At 45.3% G+C, this 19,031-nt stretch overlaps 1 protein-coding gene across 1 annotated transcript; it reads right to left on the bottom strand.

Annotated features, from left to right (window-relative positions):
- Positions 1 to 1,411: 1,411 nt before the first annotated feature.
- Baalc (brain and acute leukemia, cytoplasmic) lies at positions 1,412 to 18,767 on the bottom strand (the record flags this gene model as incomplete). The annotated part of the gene is given in 2 exon segments (NM_080640.6): positions 1,412 to 3,558; positions 18,600 to 18,767. Coding segments are annotated over 2 exon segments (279 nt in total), but the record flags the coding sequence as incomplete, so codon positions are not given.
- Positions 18,768 to 19,031: the final 264 nt, after the last annotated feature.

Genomic DNA, 19,031 nt, shown 5'->3' with positions numbered 1-19,031 from the left:
TAGCTACTTCCCAGACTTGTGGAAATGATGAGGGACAATCTGTATTTGAAAGACCCTTATAAGAACAAGAAAACCAGATATTTGGAGAGGGGTTGCACAGCCATGCACCTCAGGCAGGTGACAAAGGCGGAGTTACTATATGTACGTCACACTGGTCTGCAGGCACCAGTTCTAGATATGCAGACATCAGCTCCAGCAAACTTGGTACCAAGGGACCAGGGACAAAGACCTTCCAGTTCTTCAAGAGAAAATGAATTAGGTTTGCTGATGAATTGTAACCTGTAAGAGTAGATTAAATAAAGCAGATGTATATTTCTTGGTTTCAGATGGCCTAAGTATGTACAGTTCTGGGCTCAGGGAGGTTGCATAGAACCAGGAACCCCGTCTTCTTCCGATTTGTTGCTCCGTTTGGCATAGCTTCAAATAGCTTGGTTGCTCCACTGCCAAGGACAGGTGACATACTGTCCCAATGGACCAGTATGTCTGCAGCTTTTCCCTCCACATTCTAAGCAGCAGGAGGAAAAGGAGACTCACAAGTGCAGTGCTTATTATAAATCAATGTATGATTGGCAGAGAAGGAAAGAATGTATATGGAGTTTTCAGTGAGGGGTGCCTGCTGGATCTATGTACATAGAATTCCAATGTTTGTACAGCAGGGCAGCTGAATAAACCATGCCTTTGATCTGATTTCAGCAAAACAGCCCCTCCTTGGAGACCCTGCTTAGAGAAACAGATATGGAGGAGAGGTCTTTCTGTGACACTGGGGAGCGGCCACAAATGGAGGTTAGTTGGTCAAATAGGTCTGAGTGCACTGGGGAGACGGGCAGCTAGAGGAACATCTTGTGAATGCAGGGCATTGGCTGCAACCTAGGTAGCCCTCAGTTCCTAATCTTTAGGCCCAGACACCTATTATAAGGACAGTTTATTCTTTCCTCAATTATGAACTTCTTTCCTGACCTTAACCCAGAGAGCCTTCTCATACAAGGCCAGGCTTACCCTGTCCAGAAGGCTAAGTGATCCCAGGCTGGCCCCAGCTCTCTAATCATAGCCCTCTCCAGTCATCCCCTGTCCTCCTAAGCTTGGGGTTGGCTCAGTTTCAGGGTATGAGACAGTTCTCCCTCTCGATATCTGTTTCAACTATGCTGGACATTCTGAGTCAGGTACGGGAATGGTGAGGAAGCACTGATCGTTGGCTGACATTCCTATCTGGCATCCCAGGTCACCAATTCCTGGCTAAAAAGTTATAAATCCCTCTGTAAGTGTAAGTTAGAGCTAATTGCAGCCCCCATATCTAGTTCATCTAATTCATAGGGCTGTTTGACTTATGTGAAACGCCTTTGTTTCAAAAAATTCTAACCAGCTGTGCATACAGATTTAAGGTTCCAGTAAAGAGCCTCTGTAACCATTCACATATGTTTGAAATTAATGACTTTATTGACACAAACTTCAGAATGGAAAGTGTTATCCCACTAGGATAGTAAGAGTCAGTTCCTGCTTTAAACACACATTTAAAACTTGCCAGATGGAAATTTCAATGGTGTGCCAGATCACAGGCCCTCCCTCCCTCCCTCCCTTCTCCTCGCAGAGTGAGAACGTGTTTCTGTATTTGCAGAGACAACTTTCCCAGATGGTAAATTCCAATGAGCTGAGGCAAACACAGAGTTGGGAAGAGAAGCCGGCCTTAGCCCATGGCCGATAGCATCAACTGGGGAAGCAGCATGTCAAAACACAGCGCACATGCCCTGGAGCGCAAGCCCTTGAGCTTGCAGGATTGGACCCATGGCCAACCCTGTGGAAGGACTCCTGCCCAGCAATGCCGCTGAGGACACAGGAGTCACGGGGCTTGCTTTTGTTTTATTAGTTAAATTGTCAGAACATGAAGTTCCCTAAAAGCCCTTTGACAAGGAGTCAAGATGAGAGAGGTTGGGGGTGGCGGGGGAACTGTGGTGTATACGGCAAAGGAGAAGACATACATCTGTGATTGACAGAAAGCTACCTTTACCTAAGTGTGAGATTCCACTGCAATCATTGGTCTTGTGCCACAGGGTCCGTGTCAGTCTCCTGAGTACCAAGCCTCCTCACAGAGTCAGAAGTACAGTCGTGACTTCCCGACTCCAAATCCCTCTGCGACTGTTACTGTAGCTGGCACAAGGTTGGCAGTGAATCTTAACACTAATAAACATACAGTCTACAGTTCTACTTGTGTTGGAGAAATAAGTCAGAGACAGCAGTGAGCATCTGCATCTTAATCCGCTTGGGTGACTTCTCTTGAACTGTCACGTAAGCATGCCGCCAGACTACTATTGCTGCTAGATGTGAGTTTGTTGGTACAGTTTGATATGACTTGGACCTTAATAAGCCCAAGCATGTTAACAGTCCTTTCAGACTCATGCTGTGTCATACTCTGCAGGAAGGTGTGCTTAGGAATGCTGGGGAAGGGTTCCTATCAAAGCATCGCTTTACCATGTTGGTGCCTGTTTTTCAATACAGTGAGTGCCTTGTTAGACTATGTCAACAGGAATATACATCAACCAGCCTCTGGCTTTCCAAACTAATTACTCTGCAGATACCAAAAATAACATGGTCCTTGGGGCTGTGTACAGAAGGGCCAAAGGGGTATCACGTGTGCCACCATGTGTTCCTAGGTCACTTTCCCCCCTGTGAGTGGTGTCCAGCTGCAAATGACCACCTGACTGAAGGTACAAAGCCCACCAGAACAATAGGGAACTGGAAAGCTATGGGGAAAAGCAACATGAAGCTAGGTCCCAAAGGGAGCAAAGGCCACAGGCATGTGACATTCTGGTTTGGAAGCCAACGCCTGGATGCTAGCCTGGGAGTCCTTTCCAGGTAGAGGAGAAACAGGTATGTGTGTGTGTGTGCGCGCGTGTGCATGTGCGTGTCTCATAGACACCTCTCAAAGACACCGAGTAGGCACCGGGGAGCCAGCACGTGAAGCTGGGACTGATTCAGCTCGTTCCAAGTCTCTCTGGTTTTTTGGATTCTTGTATTTCTGGATTTAGAGTTGGCTGGGAGCCAGCTCTTAAGTGAAAACAGTAAATTTTGTGGTGGCCGTATTTAAAAGGAAAGGAGGAAAGAAGGAGTTTGTCTGCAACCACACACTGAGAAAGCTCTGCACGAGTGTGAGCTCCTTGACAGGGATTCCGTTACTCCAGCCTTTCTGTGCCAGTCACCATGGCTACAGCAGACCATGCTACGGAAGCTGCAGAGGGGAAAAACAAACCACATTTTGGCAATCTATGAACATATTTCAGGACTTTTCGATGTATTTTCTATATGTGATAAACAGGAAACCGAGATGTTCGTCACAGCGTTGGGTGGCCGTGTGTCACTCAGAGGCATCCACACTCATCGAGTGACATCAACTTCTTCAGGATTCTTTGACTAGACTCCACCAAGAAGTTCATCTGCCTCCAGATCCGGGCACTGCTAATTGATGCAGTTCTTGGTGACCCTTTTACTTCTGTCCATCTGCCGAATATTCTCTGTAACATTAATAGCCACTTCTCTTGCAGACATCCGCTTAGCATCCCTCTTAGCCTGTTAAAAAGTTAAAAACACTAAATAAGTTCCTGGAAAATATCCAAAGCTCATCCAATCTGCATTAACTTCTTGATATGATTATAAACACACAGACAGGCAGGGGAATGACCTACAAGGACTCATGCATATAAGGCCAGGTTTTCCTTAATTAAAAGTTTTAATGCTCCACGAAGGCATAAAGATTGCACACCACACGTTATCAGGGCAACCTGTGATATCCTGATATAGACATACATGGTTATTCTCAGATGTTTCTCTGTTGACTCTCTAAGATTAAGCTAGCACAGGTCCTGGTATAAGATGTGCCCATAAAACAAGGGTGAATGAACACATTAACTGAGATTAAAGGGTAGTGAGAATGTTTTCACAGTGGCCTTAGCAGGGGTGGTTAAAAGTTATTTTTTTAACTTTGGACTTTGGTTCAAATACAGACTACGTATCTCCATGGGGCAGACAGCTTCATCATTACAGAGTTTCCTCATCTGTGAAGTGGGGAGTAATATTACCTACCTCATAGGACTTTTGTAATCATTAAATAAGATAACACACATAAAATGTTTGGTACAATGCCTGTGTTTTAGTTAAGAGAAAACTTCAAAACACAGAATTGTCTCGTTTTAGGTGAAGACAGACCTTTGCTAAAAGCCCAGAATTAAATTTAAACACGAAAGCATTTCCTAAACTATAGGTTCTTCAGCAAAATCCCAGCCCCCTGTTGATTTGTGAAAACAACTTTAATGAGCGGAATGGATTCCTGCAAGTGGCAGCGACCATGAGATGACCCTGCAAGTCATGTGCACAGGTTTATGTCACCCCCATTCCAGGGAGGATCCGCTGGCCAGCTACAGCTGGGGAGATAGGCAACAGCCAGCAAAGATCCTCTAGCTGTCCTTGCAGGGGTGACTTCAGCTTCTGAGAGCCACCTTATCTAAGGCTGTGCCCTTCCAGAGGTTGTCCCATGTAGGAGGGAAGAGATTCCAGCACCCAGTCTGACATAGGCCATGGTAGTCCAGGTCTGGCAAGTCCTGACAACTACTTAACACTTAGCATCCTGGCCCCTGCCCCTGCTCCCACCTCTCCCTTCGACCAGAGTTGAGCCCATGGGCACTTCCTGATGAACAACCCACATGATGTCAGGTTGCATCTACTTCCTGACGCACACAGTCCAGACCCTGTGGGAATGGCTTAACCATCTGAGAATCTCCCCTTCGCTGGGTGTGATTCCATGTGGTTTGTTACCTATTTTCTCATACCACATGGTTCCCCAACACAAGCCAACCATGTCATCTGAAGTGCATACAAGAAATGGTGGTCTTGCCGGGCGTGATGGCGCACGCCTTTAATCCCAGCACTTGGGAGGCAGAGGCAGGCGGATTTCTGAGTTCGAGGCCAGCCTGGTCTACAAAGTGAGTTCCAGGACTATACAGGGCTATACAGAGAAACCCTGTCTCAGAAAAAAGAAAGAGAGAGAGAGAGAGAGAGAGAGAGAGAGAGAGAGAGAGAGAGAAAGAAAAAGAAATGGTGGGCTCTTGCTGCTGCAGCAGACAAAACAAGCCACTCTGTTCGTGATAAATGATATGTAAATGATATGCAAATGATATGTAGGCCTCTAACAGACACATGAAACCTGTATGCTTGTGGCACTGTTGGCTTCTCCAGATCCCTTCTCAGATGGTGCATGTGTCTCCCTGTGGGGCAGTGGACCGTGCCACCAGACACAAGAACTGGTAAGGAAGTAGCAAAAGTTCAGAACTCTTCATTGAGAATGGCAGGAGTTCACTAGCTCCCTACCAGATTCCTGTCCTGGAACACATGGCCATGGCACCCGACTAAGAGGACCATGACAACTGATCACACAGTATGAAAACCCAGAGTACCTAGATAGGCCCCTAGAGTTTAGCCAGTGAGCTTCCTTTCCCAGGCACCCCTTCCTGAAAATGGTGGTTAATCTCTGGTTCACCCTGAGTAAGTCCTATGTGTTCTTTTCTGACATAAACAGTTTAGACAAGCAAGGACTGTCTCCTTCATCAAAGATCACTGTGTGGTGTGGGTGGGGGGGGAGGGGGTGCCTTCGCCATACAGAGTGGTGCCTAAGTCTCTTGCAGAAGGCCTCTCCGCTGTCCTGGCACTCACCCTGAGCTAAGCCAGATCTCCTGGGTGCCCTCCCCACCCCACCTCATCTCAGGCCCATAGGCTCAACACTTGGAAGTTCCCAGTGGTGTCTGGGTGCCCAGGACCAGACTGAGAACCGCAGCCTCCATCCCAGCCCATGCCGTTTCTCATCCAGAGAAACATGGGTTAGGATCCCTATCTTAGGCTGTGTTTCATCTCCCCTGAGTGACTTGTTGGCATCCCATGAGCTTAGCACCCCAAAAGGGGGAGAAAGGAAAGTAGTCTAGTTCCCCGCCCCCACTTCATCTCCGTGAGCAGCATCCTGGCACCCCAGCTGCAAAGTGAAACCTCATCTACCCATTGCAGAGTCCTGGCCGCTAACAAATCAGCATCTGGTTTTGGTTCTGTTTTGTTTATGCAGTGTGTGTGTGTGTGTGTGTGTGTGTGTGTGTGTGTGAGAATGTGAGTGTGTGTGTGTGTGTGAGAGAGAATGTGAGTGTGTGTGTGTGTGTGTGAATGTGAGTGTGTGTGTGAATGTGAGTGTGTGTGTGTGTGAATGTGAGTGTGTGTGTGTGTGAGTGTGTGTGTGTGTGTGTGTGTGTGTGTGTATGTGTGTATTCACCCGACTGGTGTCAGCTACTCTAGAAGTGCCAGAGAGGTTGCACCTTATTCTCAGGGATGCAAACACTCCAGCCTCTTGCCTCAGAGGAGACTACAATGCCACCTATAGTTCACAGTTCCTGGCAGAATCAAATCAAGGTTGTAATCTGCTCAACAGCACCTGCATACTTACTGACCTTGAAACTTTGACCTGACCTACTTCCTCTCTATGATGCAGGCATCAATCAATTTTTTGAGGAAGAGTCATCATCTTGGGATATGCTTCTAGGGAGCCAGATTCAAAATGATAGATTATTGATAATCCCAGTGTTCAAGCTCAACTTCAGGGCCTTTGTAAAGCCCCAGTGCTTTGCACAGTACTGAGGCAGAACAAGGCCCCAGTTTAACTTTGGCTGAATAAATGGATGGAAGGATGCTGGGTGGGTGGATAAATGGCCGGATAGATGGATGGATGGGTAGGTGGATGGGTGGATGGATGGATGGATGGATGGATAGATGGATGGATGATGGGTGGGTGAATGGATGGATGGATGGACAGATGGATAATGCCCCACTTATGTACCCTTTCTTTAACAACAGTAATCAATATAGCTTAGAGTTCTGTTTTAGTTCAGATCTTTCAAGCCTGAACTAGCACAAGAACTAGCAAAGATTTTTATGGGTTTATTTTTTTCCCAAAAGCAGAGAACTCTTTCTTACACATATCTGATTATCGATCTACTTATTATCTGTATATCATCTATCTACCTTCCTACCTATATACATACCTATTATCTACCTTTCTACCTATATACATACCTATTATCTATCTACCTACATACACATATATCTTCTATCTATCATCTATTTATGTATCTATCTATGTATCTATCTATGCATCTATCTATCTATTATCTATGTATCTATCATCTATCTATCTATTCTCAAAACATTATTCTTTTTTTTTCCATTTTTTATTAGGTATTTAGCTCATTTACATTTCCAATGCTATACCAAAAGTCCCCCATAGCCACCCACTCCCCTACCCACCCACTCCCCCTTTATGGCCCTGGCGTTCCCCTGTACTGGGGCATATAAAGTTTGCGTGTCCAATGGGCCTCTCTTTCCAGTGATGGCCGACTAGACCATCTTTTGATACATATGCAGCTAGAGTCAAGAGCTCCGGGGTACTGGTTAGTTCATAATGTTGTTCCACCTATAAGGTTGAAGATCCCTTTAGCTCCTTGGGTGCTTTCTCTAGCTCCTCCATTGGGGGCCCTGTGATCAAGGGGATACAAATTGGAAAAGAGGAAGTCAAAATATCACTTTTTGCAGATGATATGATAGTATATATAAGTGACCCTAAAAATTCCACCAGAGAACTCAAAACATTATTCTTAAGAAGTTTCTCCATCCTCCACTTGACATTGAATACAACTGCTAACCACACACACACAGCTGTGTGCAGGAAACAAAACAATGAGAATGTGTCCCACAGAAAGGCCTGGTGATGATGAGGCCATTTCTATCTGACTTTCATAGGGTTGTTGTTACATGAAAGCTTTAAAAATTATCAGAGAATAAGGAGACAGAGGCCATATTTCAAATGAGCCAGACAAAAGCACTTCTCTCAGGTTGGTGGAGGGTAAGAGAGCTTTCAACAATGAGATGTCAGCTTCCCAGGTGGCACAAACGTTTTCCTTTTAGGGAAGTTTATTGAGATAATTCACAAAGATTGATTGTAGAATATCCACAGAAAGTAAATACCCTTTTCTATTTCAGTCATGTGTGTGTGTTTGTGTGTCTCTGTGAGTATGTATGTCTATTGTGTCTGTTTGTGTCTATGTGTGTGTTTGTGTGTGTGTGTCTGTGAGTGTGTTTGTGTCTGTGTGTGTATCTGTGGGTACATGTATCTGTGAGTGTGTTTGTGTCTGTGAGTGTGTGTGTGTCTGTGAATGTGTGTGTATGTGACCAGAGGTCAACTTGGTGTGTCTTTATTGGTTTCCATCTTCTTTTTTTATTTCACAAAAGCTAGGGTGTATCACTTTAGCTGTTTGGCCAGAAAGTCCCAAGATTCCATTTGTCGCTGTCTGCTCCGTACACCAAGCCCTAAAGTTACAAGTATGGGCTGCCATATGGATCTTTGACATGGGTGGTGGGATCTAATCTCAGGGCCTCATCCTTGCAAGCTTTTACGAACTAAGCCATCCCATTGGCTCTTATTTCAGTCTATTTTTAGGCTTTAAAACTCTAAGAAACTTCAGGATTTGAATGATAGCTTATTTCCAAGAGTCAAAGGCTACAAACTGGTTGTTCTCACAACAGCTATTGAGTGGATACGACTGTAATTGTGAATACAGTGAAGCTGCTCCTTAGATGAGCGCACCACATCAGTCTATAGATTAGACACACAGAACACAAATCATAGAGCTGAACAGCCTGGGTCTTAGAGCAAGGCTTGTCGCAATGCCACTTTAGCTTGGGTTTCAGTCCTTAACCTGAGAAATAAGGAAGTAACACCTGCTTCCCAGATGTTTGAGAAGCTCAAATCTGTCACTTAAAATGAGTCGTTCATGGTTTGCCCATGAACGACCCATTTTAAAATGATAAATTTCAGTCTGGAAACTCTCTCAGGTCCCAGCAGATCAGCCACTCCATTGGTAGCTGTTGCCATTAATTTCACTTGAAAGATCACCTTAAACGCAGCCATTATTACCGTACTCTACTGATACTGATGTCTAGCAAGGCAGCTACTAAGTGGCAAAAATATTTCTAAAAGAGATGGGCTTGTGAATAATGCACACACTGGGGTTTGGTTCCAATGATAACAATCAGGAGTTCCCAGCCATAGACAAATCCATTTTCAAATAATTGCAGCTGTAAATTTAGCAAACCAATCAGAACTGACCACTCTCTCTCCACCTCTGCCTTACATTTATTTATGTGTTTGTTTGTGGGGCGGGGGGTGGGGAGGTTGAGGGAGAATACCCATGATACCATGCACCGGTAGAGGTCAGAAAACAGCTTATAGAAGTCGGTTCCCTCCTTCCACCATATGGGTTCTTGACAGCCAGTGCCTTTACCTACTAAGCCATCTCACCAGCCCACAAAAGTACTTTTTTTTGCAGGGGGGGTGGGGGGGGTGGGGGGGGGGAGGAATCTGAGACATCAACCCAAAGGTTGGTAACTACTGCAATCTAGTTACAACTTGAAAGCTTTAGATTCTGTTTTGTCTTGAATGTGAAATGTTCCCATGGCTTAAAGTTTTAGTCCCCAGCTGGTAGTGCTGTTCTGGAATGTTCTTGAACTTAAAAGGTGTGTTACTGGGAAAAGGACTTAAGATTTTAGAACTCAGGCCTACATCCTGTCTGCTCCCTACTTACAGACTGCATACACAATATGACCGGCCTTTGGATGTTTCTGCCTCTCTGCCTTCATCACCATTGTGCATTGCATCATTAAGATTAAAATAATCCCTTCAAACTATGAGTCCAAATTAACCCTCCCTTCTCACTGAGCCCAAATTAGCCCTCCCTCTCAAAGTTGCTTTTGTCAGATATTTTGTAGCAGCAATGAGAAAAGTAATTGATACAAATTCAAAGCCCAAATGAGAGGGAAAGGGGAAGCTACCAAGTCAGATGTTTCCTGTAGAGATTCAGAGATCTAAGTCACTTTCTCTTTTTTGATAAAGCTACAGAGAGATGCCGAATAGTTAAACCTCTTTGTCTCTTACTTTGCAGGAATAGAGATACTCCTGTCTAATGTGGTTTCCAGCTAGCCAAACATTGGCATTTAATAGCCTACCCCTTTTTGATGACAAGGAGAAACAAGCATCTGAATTACTGGCTTAAAAAGAAATCTCACAGTTCTGTTTGATGATGAGAGAAACCTAGTTGACACCTTTTTCTTCCACAGCCACCTGTTAATTTAATCCTTCCTTCACTTTTAATGTTCTTGCTTTGTGAGCTCTGTCACCATTGACTCTTATTAATGGGCCACCTCCTGTTTCTTGCCTGACAACAGTTTTTAATTTTGTCTCATTTTTATTTCTGTAGGTCTAGAACCCTGTGAGTCATAGCTTTGGGTCCCCTTGATACAGCCTCTTTAATTAAGAGTCATTTGCTGGCTGCCATTCTCAAGGGTAGCCAGATAGACTGTGATAACTTCCTGGCAACCTCCAACCCAGATGGACTTGTCTCTCCTGGGGTTCAGAAGTCAACAATCCAGCTCACTCCCTGGGGAGGTAAGGACAGATTGGAGGCTTCACAGCGACCTGGATTCCAGATTGCAGCAAAAACCTGCTCAGCTCTTTTCTCCTTTTCACCCCAAATGGAAATAGAGACGTTCTTGGTTTAGCTTGGACTCAACAAATATCTGTATCTAGCAAAGGACTGTACAAACCTTTGTGGATGATACAGGAAAGCTGACTGAAATCATGGTTTGTTCGATTCAGTCTGCTTGTTTTTCTGCCACATTAGTATTTTTAAATATAAAAAATCAATACATGAGCTGGGGTGATAGCTCACACCTATACAGATATCAGCACCTGGGAGGTTAAGGCAGGAGGACAAGAAACTCAAGGTCAGATCCCAATTCATAGAGAGTTTGAAGCCAAATTTGACTACAATAGATCATGTCTACAAAGAAAAGAAAGAAGAAAAAGCAATACATGATTATAGTATTTTTTTTTAAATGTGTGTGGTATGTAACATTCCTGTTAACTGCAGCACGTGGGAGGAGAGGTAGATAGGTTGTTACGAGTTTGAGGTCAGCCTGGTTTACATAGTGAGACCATGTCTCAAAAACAACATCGTATATGTATGTGTATACGTATATGTACGTGTATATGTATATAAATTTACAAATAAACAATACATCATATTATATTATTTATATATAATATATTTTCTATAAGTGTATGTAATTAAAAATATGTAACAATTATATCAATATGCTAAGCTAATATAATATAGTACATATAAATTGATAAACATGTAAATTTTTTGATAAGCCAAATTTCAGCACCTGGGAGGATGAGGAAGAGAGTTCAGATCCAGCCTGGGCTACAGAGCAATCATGGACTACATAGTGAGATTATGTTTCAAAAGACAAAACAAAAACTAAAGAGTCGAGAAGAGGGGTCATTCTCTGGGAATCTGGGCATGGACCCGGCCGGTACCCATTGACCTGGCCAAAATGTAATAAAACTTGCTTCAAATGTGGCTCAAAAGAAAGTATAAAGAAGGATATCAGGGTATCATGATAACATGCTCCGACCCTTCGCGCCTTCCCATAGGTAGTCACGCTAAGCAATTGTTAATGGGATGCTTCTAAACATATACCATCATGGCTCTGTTATCCGTCCTTTCAGTAACCCCCACTTCCTGTCCAGCCTTTTTGTTTCCTGTTCAGCCTTTTTACTTCCTGTCCAGCCCTTTTACTTCCTGTGTAGCCTTTAACTACAGCTTGAACTTTGCACTTATCTATTTTCAACTTTTTAATCAGATTTTAAGTTCAAGAAGATAGAGCCCTTGACGACTTTTGATCAGTATAGAATCTAATTCCATGCCTGTCGCATCATAGATGTCCAATAAATGATTTGAAAAATGGACAAGTGCAGATAGCCTTTCAGAAAGAAAAGAAAAGCAGGGCACAGTGACACATACCTGTAACGCCAGCACTTGGGAGGTGGAGGCAGGAGGACCAGGAGTTCAAGGTTATCAGCTACATAATGAATTCAGGGACATTATGGGCTGCATAAGATTCTGTCTCAGAAAGAGAGAGAGAGAGAGAGAGAGAGAGAGAGAGAGAGAGAGAGAAGGGGGTAGGAGGGAGGGGGAGAAAGAGGCAGAGAGAGCTCCCACGCACAGAATCTGTTTGCCCTGCCTCAGTGCCCTAGAACTTTCCCACTGGCTTTCAGTTATGCAAAGCACTGATTGCTCCTCACACCACCACTGCAGCATCCAGGCCTTACTTTGTTTGTTGGCACAATAGGGCATCTGCAGTCACTCAGGCCGATGCACTTCGCCAAGGACAATGTCCTGTAGGTTATCAGCCAAAATAAAGAGAATGGCTCCAGGTCCCACATCCTCATGAACTCTCATGAAGTTCACACTAACTTCCCCATCATTACTTTTCAGCCGATGAAGGGAGAGACCATGGGCATGGGCAGCAGACAGACAGAAGTTTACATTCCAACACAGCCCTCACAGCTCACTAAGCTCACTGTGTCCCGTTGGATCGACACTCAGCTCTCGGGCCTCTATTTTCCCAGATGGGGAAGCAGACTTAACCTTTCAGAGTTGTGAGGGTTAAAAAGCCATGCGCAGTGTCTGGCACATAGTAAGCCAGGCATGTTTGTTTACCACGCCTCTCCTTATCAGGGATTAAGCACAGAGATTTACAGGCTGCAGCAGAAGAAGGCTTTAGATTTCTTTTTTTTTTTTTTTCTCCATTAAAGGAAGACAGACACTAAGAAACCTCTAGTTCCCAGATTTCATAATCTTTAAAGTGTTAAAGTGGGGTTAACCAGGGAACATTCCATCTCAGCAACCCCATGGTGACAGGCCAGCTATTAGCTTTCCACAGCAGCATCAGAACCGCTTTGACTTGCCCGGCATGGTGGCCCATGCCTTTAATCCCAGCACTCAGGAAGCAGAGGCAGACAGATTTCTGAGTTTGAGGCCAGCCTGGTCTACAGAGTGAGTTCCAGGACAGCCAGGGCTATACAGAGAAACAGAAACCCTGTCTAGAAGAAGAAGAAGAAGAAGAAGAAGAAGAAGAAGAAGAAGAAGAAGAAGAAGAAGAAGAAGAAGGAGGAGGAGGAGGAGGAGGAGGAGGAGGAGGGGGAGGAGGAGGAGGAGGAGGAGGAGAAGGAGAAGGAGAAGGAGAAGGAGAAGGAGAAGGAGAAGGAGAAGGAGAAGGAGAAGGAGAAGGAGAAGGAGAAGGAGAAGGAGAAGGAGAAGGAGAAGGAGAAGGAGAAGGAGAAGGAGAAGGAGAAGGAGAAGGAGAAGGAGAAGGAGAAGAAGAAGAAGAAGAAGAAGAAGAAGAAGAAGAAGAAGAAGAAGAAGAAGAAGAAGAAGAAGAAGAAGAAGAAGAAGAATCGCTTTGACTTAAGCTACTGGGTTTCATCAGCTGACACAAGAACATGTTGCATTTTCCCATAAGCCTCAGGGAAAGACAGGGGAAGCCCCCTTTTAATCTTACGAGGAGTTAATAACACCTGTACAGGTGCATTTAACCTGACGTAGACTGGGATGTCAAGGGAAGAGTGTGAAGATTAAGGACGGCTACGGCCAGAGTATCTTTTGACTGAACTGGTTTTGCTACAGGCCAAATCTCTACAGAAATCTGTCCTGACACTGTAATAGATCCCTTCCTTTTTCCCAGGCATGGGCTGCTGAGGGCTCCCAAGGGCCCTACCACTGCCTTCCCTCTGGTTCCCCCCAGTGGTTCCATCTGTTCCCTCCCTCCATTTAGCATCCTGCTTCTGTTTTCCTAAGAGGCTCCTTTGCTTCACTGGCTCTTCCTTGATGTGCCTCACATTACCACTGCCAGAGAGAAATTCCATTCCACGCTGCCGCCGACCCTATCCTTTGAAGTCCGTGGGGTTTCACCCATCCTTCCTACACTGGGCCACACATTGCCAACCATTGTTGGCTAGACAGTGGGGCTGGGACTTTTGGAGGCAGTCCCTTAGCTGAGAATTAACCCAGACAATGGGTAATTCCTTTAGCTTCTCGTCACTTTGCCAAGAACAATAAGCAACTGGAGACTGTGCAGCTTTGGAGACACAAAGCCCTGCGCACAGGCTGCTCACGCAACGGGCTCAGGGCTTTGACTGCCAAGAGCTGCATTCACGTGGATATTCTGCCTACCGCTGATACTTGAGGGGCTTTTGTTTTGCTTTGCTTAGATTTGTTTATTTTTATCTCACAGGTATGAGAGTTTTGCCTCTATGCATTCCGCGCATGCCCTTGCAGAGGTAAGAAGAGTGTTAGATTCCCTGGAACTGGAGTTAATGGATGTTTTGGGGGAGGGGGAGGGGGAGTGCGAGCACGCTAGCCAAGCAAGATGACAGTTCAGTTCAGTACAACTCAGTAGCCAGTGTAGGTTCAAACTTTGAGATCCCAAGTAGCTTATTGTAGGCATATTAAATGTGCACAGCCCAATTTGGCAAAAAAAGTTTCCTGGTGATAATTAATTCAATCCTGTGTGCACAACAAACCTTAGAACACTGAAACTCTTTGTAAAGTACATGTGGCATCTATAGATGGGTTCTATAGATTCTCTGAGAAAAGCAAGCTCAAGATAAGCGACCGGGTGTGGGGGGTGGGGAGGGTCCTGCGTGGTCTCAGCCACGTAAATAGCACAAAGGTCACCATGCTATTAACCACGCCCACTCCCAACCGTGGAGAAGGAAAACAGGTTAGACATCTCTCCTTTGGAGAAACAACCCTGTGTATTTAGCGTTCCTGGTTCCCCTAGTGTTCATCTGTGAACACAAGGACCTCTGTGGCTCCCACAGTGGTAAAGCTGGTGGGTGCTGGTAACTTTACGTAGGTTTTTTCAAGCTCAGCAAATGCTCTGAGCTGCTGGGCCATCTCTCCAGCCCCAGTTGAGAATTTTGCTTTACTTCGCGTGTGTACTATCCAATACCTGTGTGAATCCGAGGATAGCTTGCAGGAACTGGCTTTCTCTTTCTACTACATAGGCTCCTGACCTCAAGCACAAGCTTGGCAGTAAGCACCTTGCCTGCTGAGCTGGCCTGGGGAAGCTCTGTCTGTTTTGACTTTTAATGGAGGAGGTGAGATCCAAGCCTGAAGAAATAGCATATCAAAGTGTTTGGAGCCAGGTTAGAGTTCCTGGACTGCCTTAGTTAACAGAAAGCAGCAGAGGCTCTTCTTGGATTGTTTTCTGGGCACAGGTGGGGAGCCGGGTGAAGGGAAACACCTTATTAAGTGCTGTGAGGTCAATTTGGTCCCAAACAATCAAGGAAAGCAGGGTACATAAAGAGCTCTCTCTACTGAGACAGTCAGTTCCAGTTTCTGCAAGATCGTTGTTGGTGCGATCATTTTGTCCATTAGCATCTATTGATGCCAGCCAGAAAGCAAGGACCAGAAGAAACTGAAGAAACAGAGATACGGTTTGTTTGATGGGCTGTTGTTGCGGTAAATCTCCAACCCAAATATGCCCCAGCAATGAAAACACAACTCAATTAATATGATTACATGCTGTGCGCCTAGATTGGGCAGATCTACCGCTACACTACCATCTTCCACAGCTTATGAGACCCCTTAGAACTTGCGGTTTCTCCAGGCCATGTGCTTCTGCTCCACTTTTCTTTGTCTTCCTCCTCCTCTGCATCCTCTCCCTCTTCCATTTTCTCCTTCTCCTCTCTCCCTACCTTCCTCTCCACCTTCCCTTTTATCTGTCCAACCATCAGCTCTCATTTATTTTACAAATTAAGGTGGGAAGCAGGTTTACAGGAAATCACCTGAGTGCTGACTCAGTCCTTGTTTGCAGCCCCTCACAGAACGGAATTAACATCAAATACAATTATCCACAACGGGCTATAAAGCACAGAGGACTCAGAACATAAAATCCTGTTGTTCACCATCACTGGTGTGTTCATTGTGTCCCATCGCCCTTCAGAAAGGAATGTGAGCTTTGGAGGGGGCCTCTGTACTAACAGTTACTATCCCCACTAATGTCTTCCCAGGTTCCTCAGAGCACCAGTCAAGTCTGCAACAATGTTATTTATCATATCATCTGACTCTCACTCTCACCCCAGATGGGCACTGGCCGGGTCCTTGGCACTCCAGCAGTCCCTGGCATCTGAGCCAGATGGAACTCAGAGGATTTTAAGGGTGCTCTTAAGAATTAAGGAAGAGAGTCTCAAGGCCCAGTAAGGATTGCCTTTAACCCACAATTTTTTTCTGGTAAATCTGAATTGGAAAACTGCAAGAGGTGTGTGGCTGAGGCTGTATGCTTTCCCAAAGGTGCCTCCTGGAGAAGAGCCATCATCCAGGAGCTGGTGCACAGGGGAGATGGTTCATAGCTTAATAAACCCAACGCACGCTGAAAATGTAGGTTGCAGTGCCACAGTTCACCGTGGGCTATCAGCTGGTTCCTTGGTGATCTCCAGGATGACCGAAAGCCATTATTCTGTCCACTGTCAATGTAAGAGAAGGTGGCACTGCAGGTGCGAGGAAGAGGTCCCAACTTGAAATTAGAATTGTGATATCCAAAGTGTACGTGTTGTTTTCTCACCATCGTAAAATTGCAGCTTTGAACTTTGACCCTCCAACTGAAAGACCCACACGTGAGGACTCCCCCATGTTCTGACTCAGGTGAGGCAACACCCCAAATCACTCACGCTATCTCGTGACTCGGGTGGGGGTATCCCCACGGAGGTCTTTCACTACCTTCATCTTCTCAGTACTCCCATTGCCCACTGGGGATTAACTCCAAGGGTTTGTGCTGTTAGGAAAACACTTTACCCACTGAGCTATGGCCCCATGCCCTGCGTTGTGATGCTCTGATCCACCAGGTTCATCTCCATCACGTATATGGTACTATCTGTGCCATACAGTGCATGCCTTACTTCCCTTGCCTATAAAATGGTCATGATGCTGTTGGGAGGATTCCAAAGCCTAGAGGGCCTAAGAGCTAGCACCCTTTTAAGTGCAAAACACAACTTTGAAATGATGGGTGAGGAGGGCAGAATGTGGCACAAGGAAAACAAGCATGTAGATCAAGCTGTTTCCAGGTAACTGCCATCTCTCCACTATAACACATTCTGTGTCTCAAATATGGAGAGAAGGATTAGGAGACAGACATCTGGACCTTCTCTAGAACACTCAACCTCGTGAACATGGTTCTGTGGACCCCAAACTGCCTTGCACTCTGTCAATGATGACTGGGTCTCCTGAAAGTCAGCTGATGCACAAAGTAGACAATACAAGACCCTTCCATCTCCCTTCCCCAGCTAGCCTTTGGGCTCCATTAGCATTCCACTTAATGAGGTCATTGTGTTGTGGGCCCAGCTATCATGTTTGTCCCTCCTTCCCATTGTTCTTTGTATCGCAGTCTATAAGAGGAGGCCCATCTGTCTGTTCCTTTGGATATTATTTTATTTCCACTATATGTTTAAGAAACCTGAGATTCTGAAAGATTGACTCTACAAGTCTCCTCGGGTAATGAACTTTGGAGACAAATTTGAAACTGGTTTGCTGATCAAAGCCACTGAAAGCAACTTAATGATGTGAAAAGGAATTCCATCGCAAAATTCTTGCAAACGATAAGCTTTGTTACACAGTGAAATGGAATAAAATTGGTCACCTCGGGGTTTAGCTAGTTTTCATTCTTCCCCATGGCATTGTATGCTATTTAAGGTCCATGTACATGTTTACAATGTCTTTGCTGTAACGGAAAAACTTGATCCTTGTCTTCATCTACACAAAACAATGCTTTTGTGATCTATCAACTCAGAAAAAGAAAGTGCTTTGGGAAATAAACTACCATGTAAGGGACTGATCAGAAGAAAAAACAAAAAGAATACCATCACTAGGTAGGAAACTGTGCCCTCGGGATGCAGGAGGCCAGAGCTGGGACAGGTGGGATCAGTGGGTTCTGAACCTTCAAGTAAATGGTGGACTTCAGGGAAGATGAGGAAATTGGAGGAGGAAGGAGAGGAGGAGAGGAAGAGGAAGAAGAAGGAGAGGAGGAGAAGAGGAGGAGGAGGAAGAGACTGCAGAGTCTCCAATTGCTCAGAGCTTTCATTCTGGGCTGCAGCCCTCACTCCCCCAGCCCTACCCCATGGAGGAGCCAGGCACAGCAGGAGAACCTCTGGGAAGTAAGGGATCAAAGGATGCCAGCCTGGTCCAGGACCGCATCCAGCCTTCTTTCAAACAGCAAGCTTTCTGGTGATGCTGGTATGATATTTTACAAGAGTCACCCTTGAAGACCCTTGCACTGACCAGCTGATTAGAGGGTATGAGGTACAATGCCAATTTTGTTTCCTTCCGCTGGCTTTGCTGCCTAACACAAGGAGACTTTTGGACAAAGCTGTGTACCTGAACCAACACACATTTCCTCCAGAGGGCAACTCTCTAGGACTCGTTTCTATAAGTTAAATAAAACTCAACAGCCCACAAGGAAAGGATTAAAATGGCATTTGCAGTAAGTTTTTACATTGAGTGGTGGAAAACCTCGATTCCCGAGGTCCCGAGGTCTTCCTTCCCTGGACACAGTGCTGGTGGTCCCGATTTGTAAGTTCCACCCCTGTTCTCCATCCCCAGTTGATGTTGTAGTTTTGACCCTACCTCTGTGGCCCAGAGGCCATTCTGTTTCTGGGTCAGAGGGCCTGAGCTGAGGTTCTGTGAGTTGGGACATTGGGTCCCACAGTTCATCTTCTTCTCTGGGTTGGCTATTCCACCCGGGGCTGCAGGTCGGAGCACCCCGTTAGAGGACAGTCCGTCTTCCAGCACACCTGGGGAGGCAAGGAGAGAATGGCACCAGAGGCTTGCAAATGGCAGCTGTTACAAGCAATCCCAAGGTGGCAAAGAAAGGGCAGCTAATAGCAAAAGGTGGCCTCAAGTTCCACCTGGTAAAGCTATCTTTTCCTGTAAGAATACGTGTGTTTTTACGTTAAAAATAAGATTTAAAAATAGCTTTGTAGCTTGAAGTTTTCACTTAACACATTGATGGCAACTTTTCCACATTATTAAACACTCGGCCATGTTATTTTTTACACG

The sequence above is a fragment of the Mus musculus genome, chromosome 15 (assembly GCF_000001635.26).
Source record: "Mus musculus strain C57BL/6J chromosome 15, GRCm38.p6 C57BL/6J".
Lineage (NCBI taxonomy): Eukaryota > Metazoa > Chordata > Mammalia > Rodentia > Muridae > Mus > Mus musculus.
This window is presented reverse-complemented; position numbering and strand designations above follow the sequence as displayed.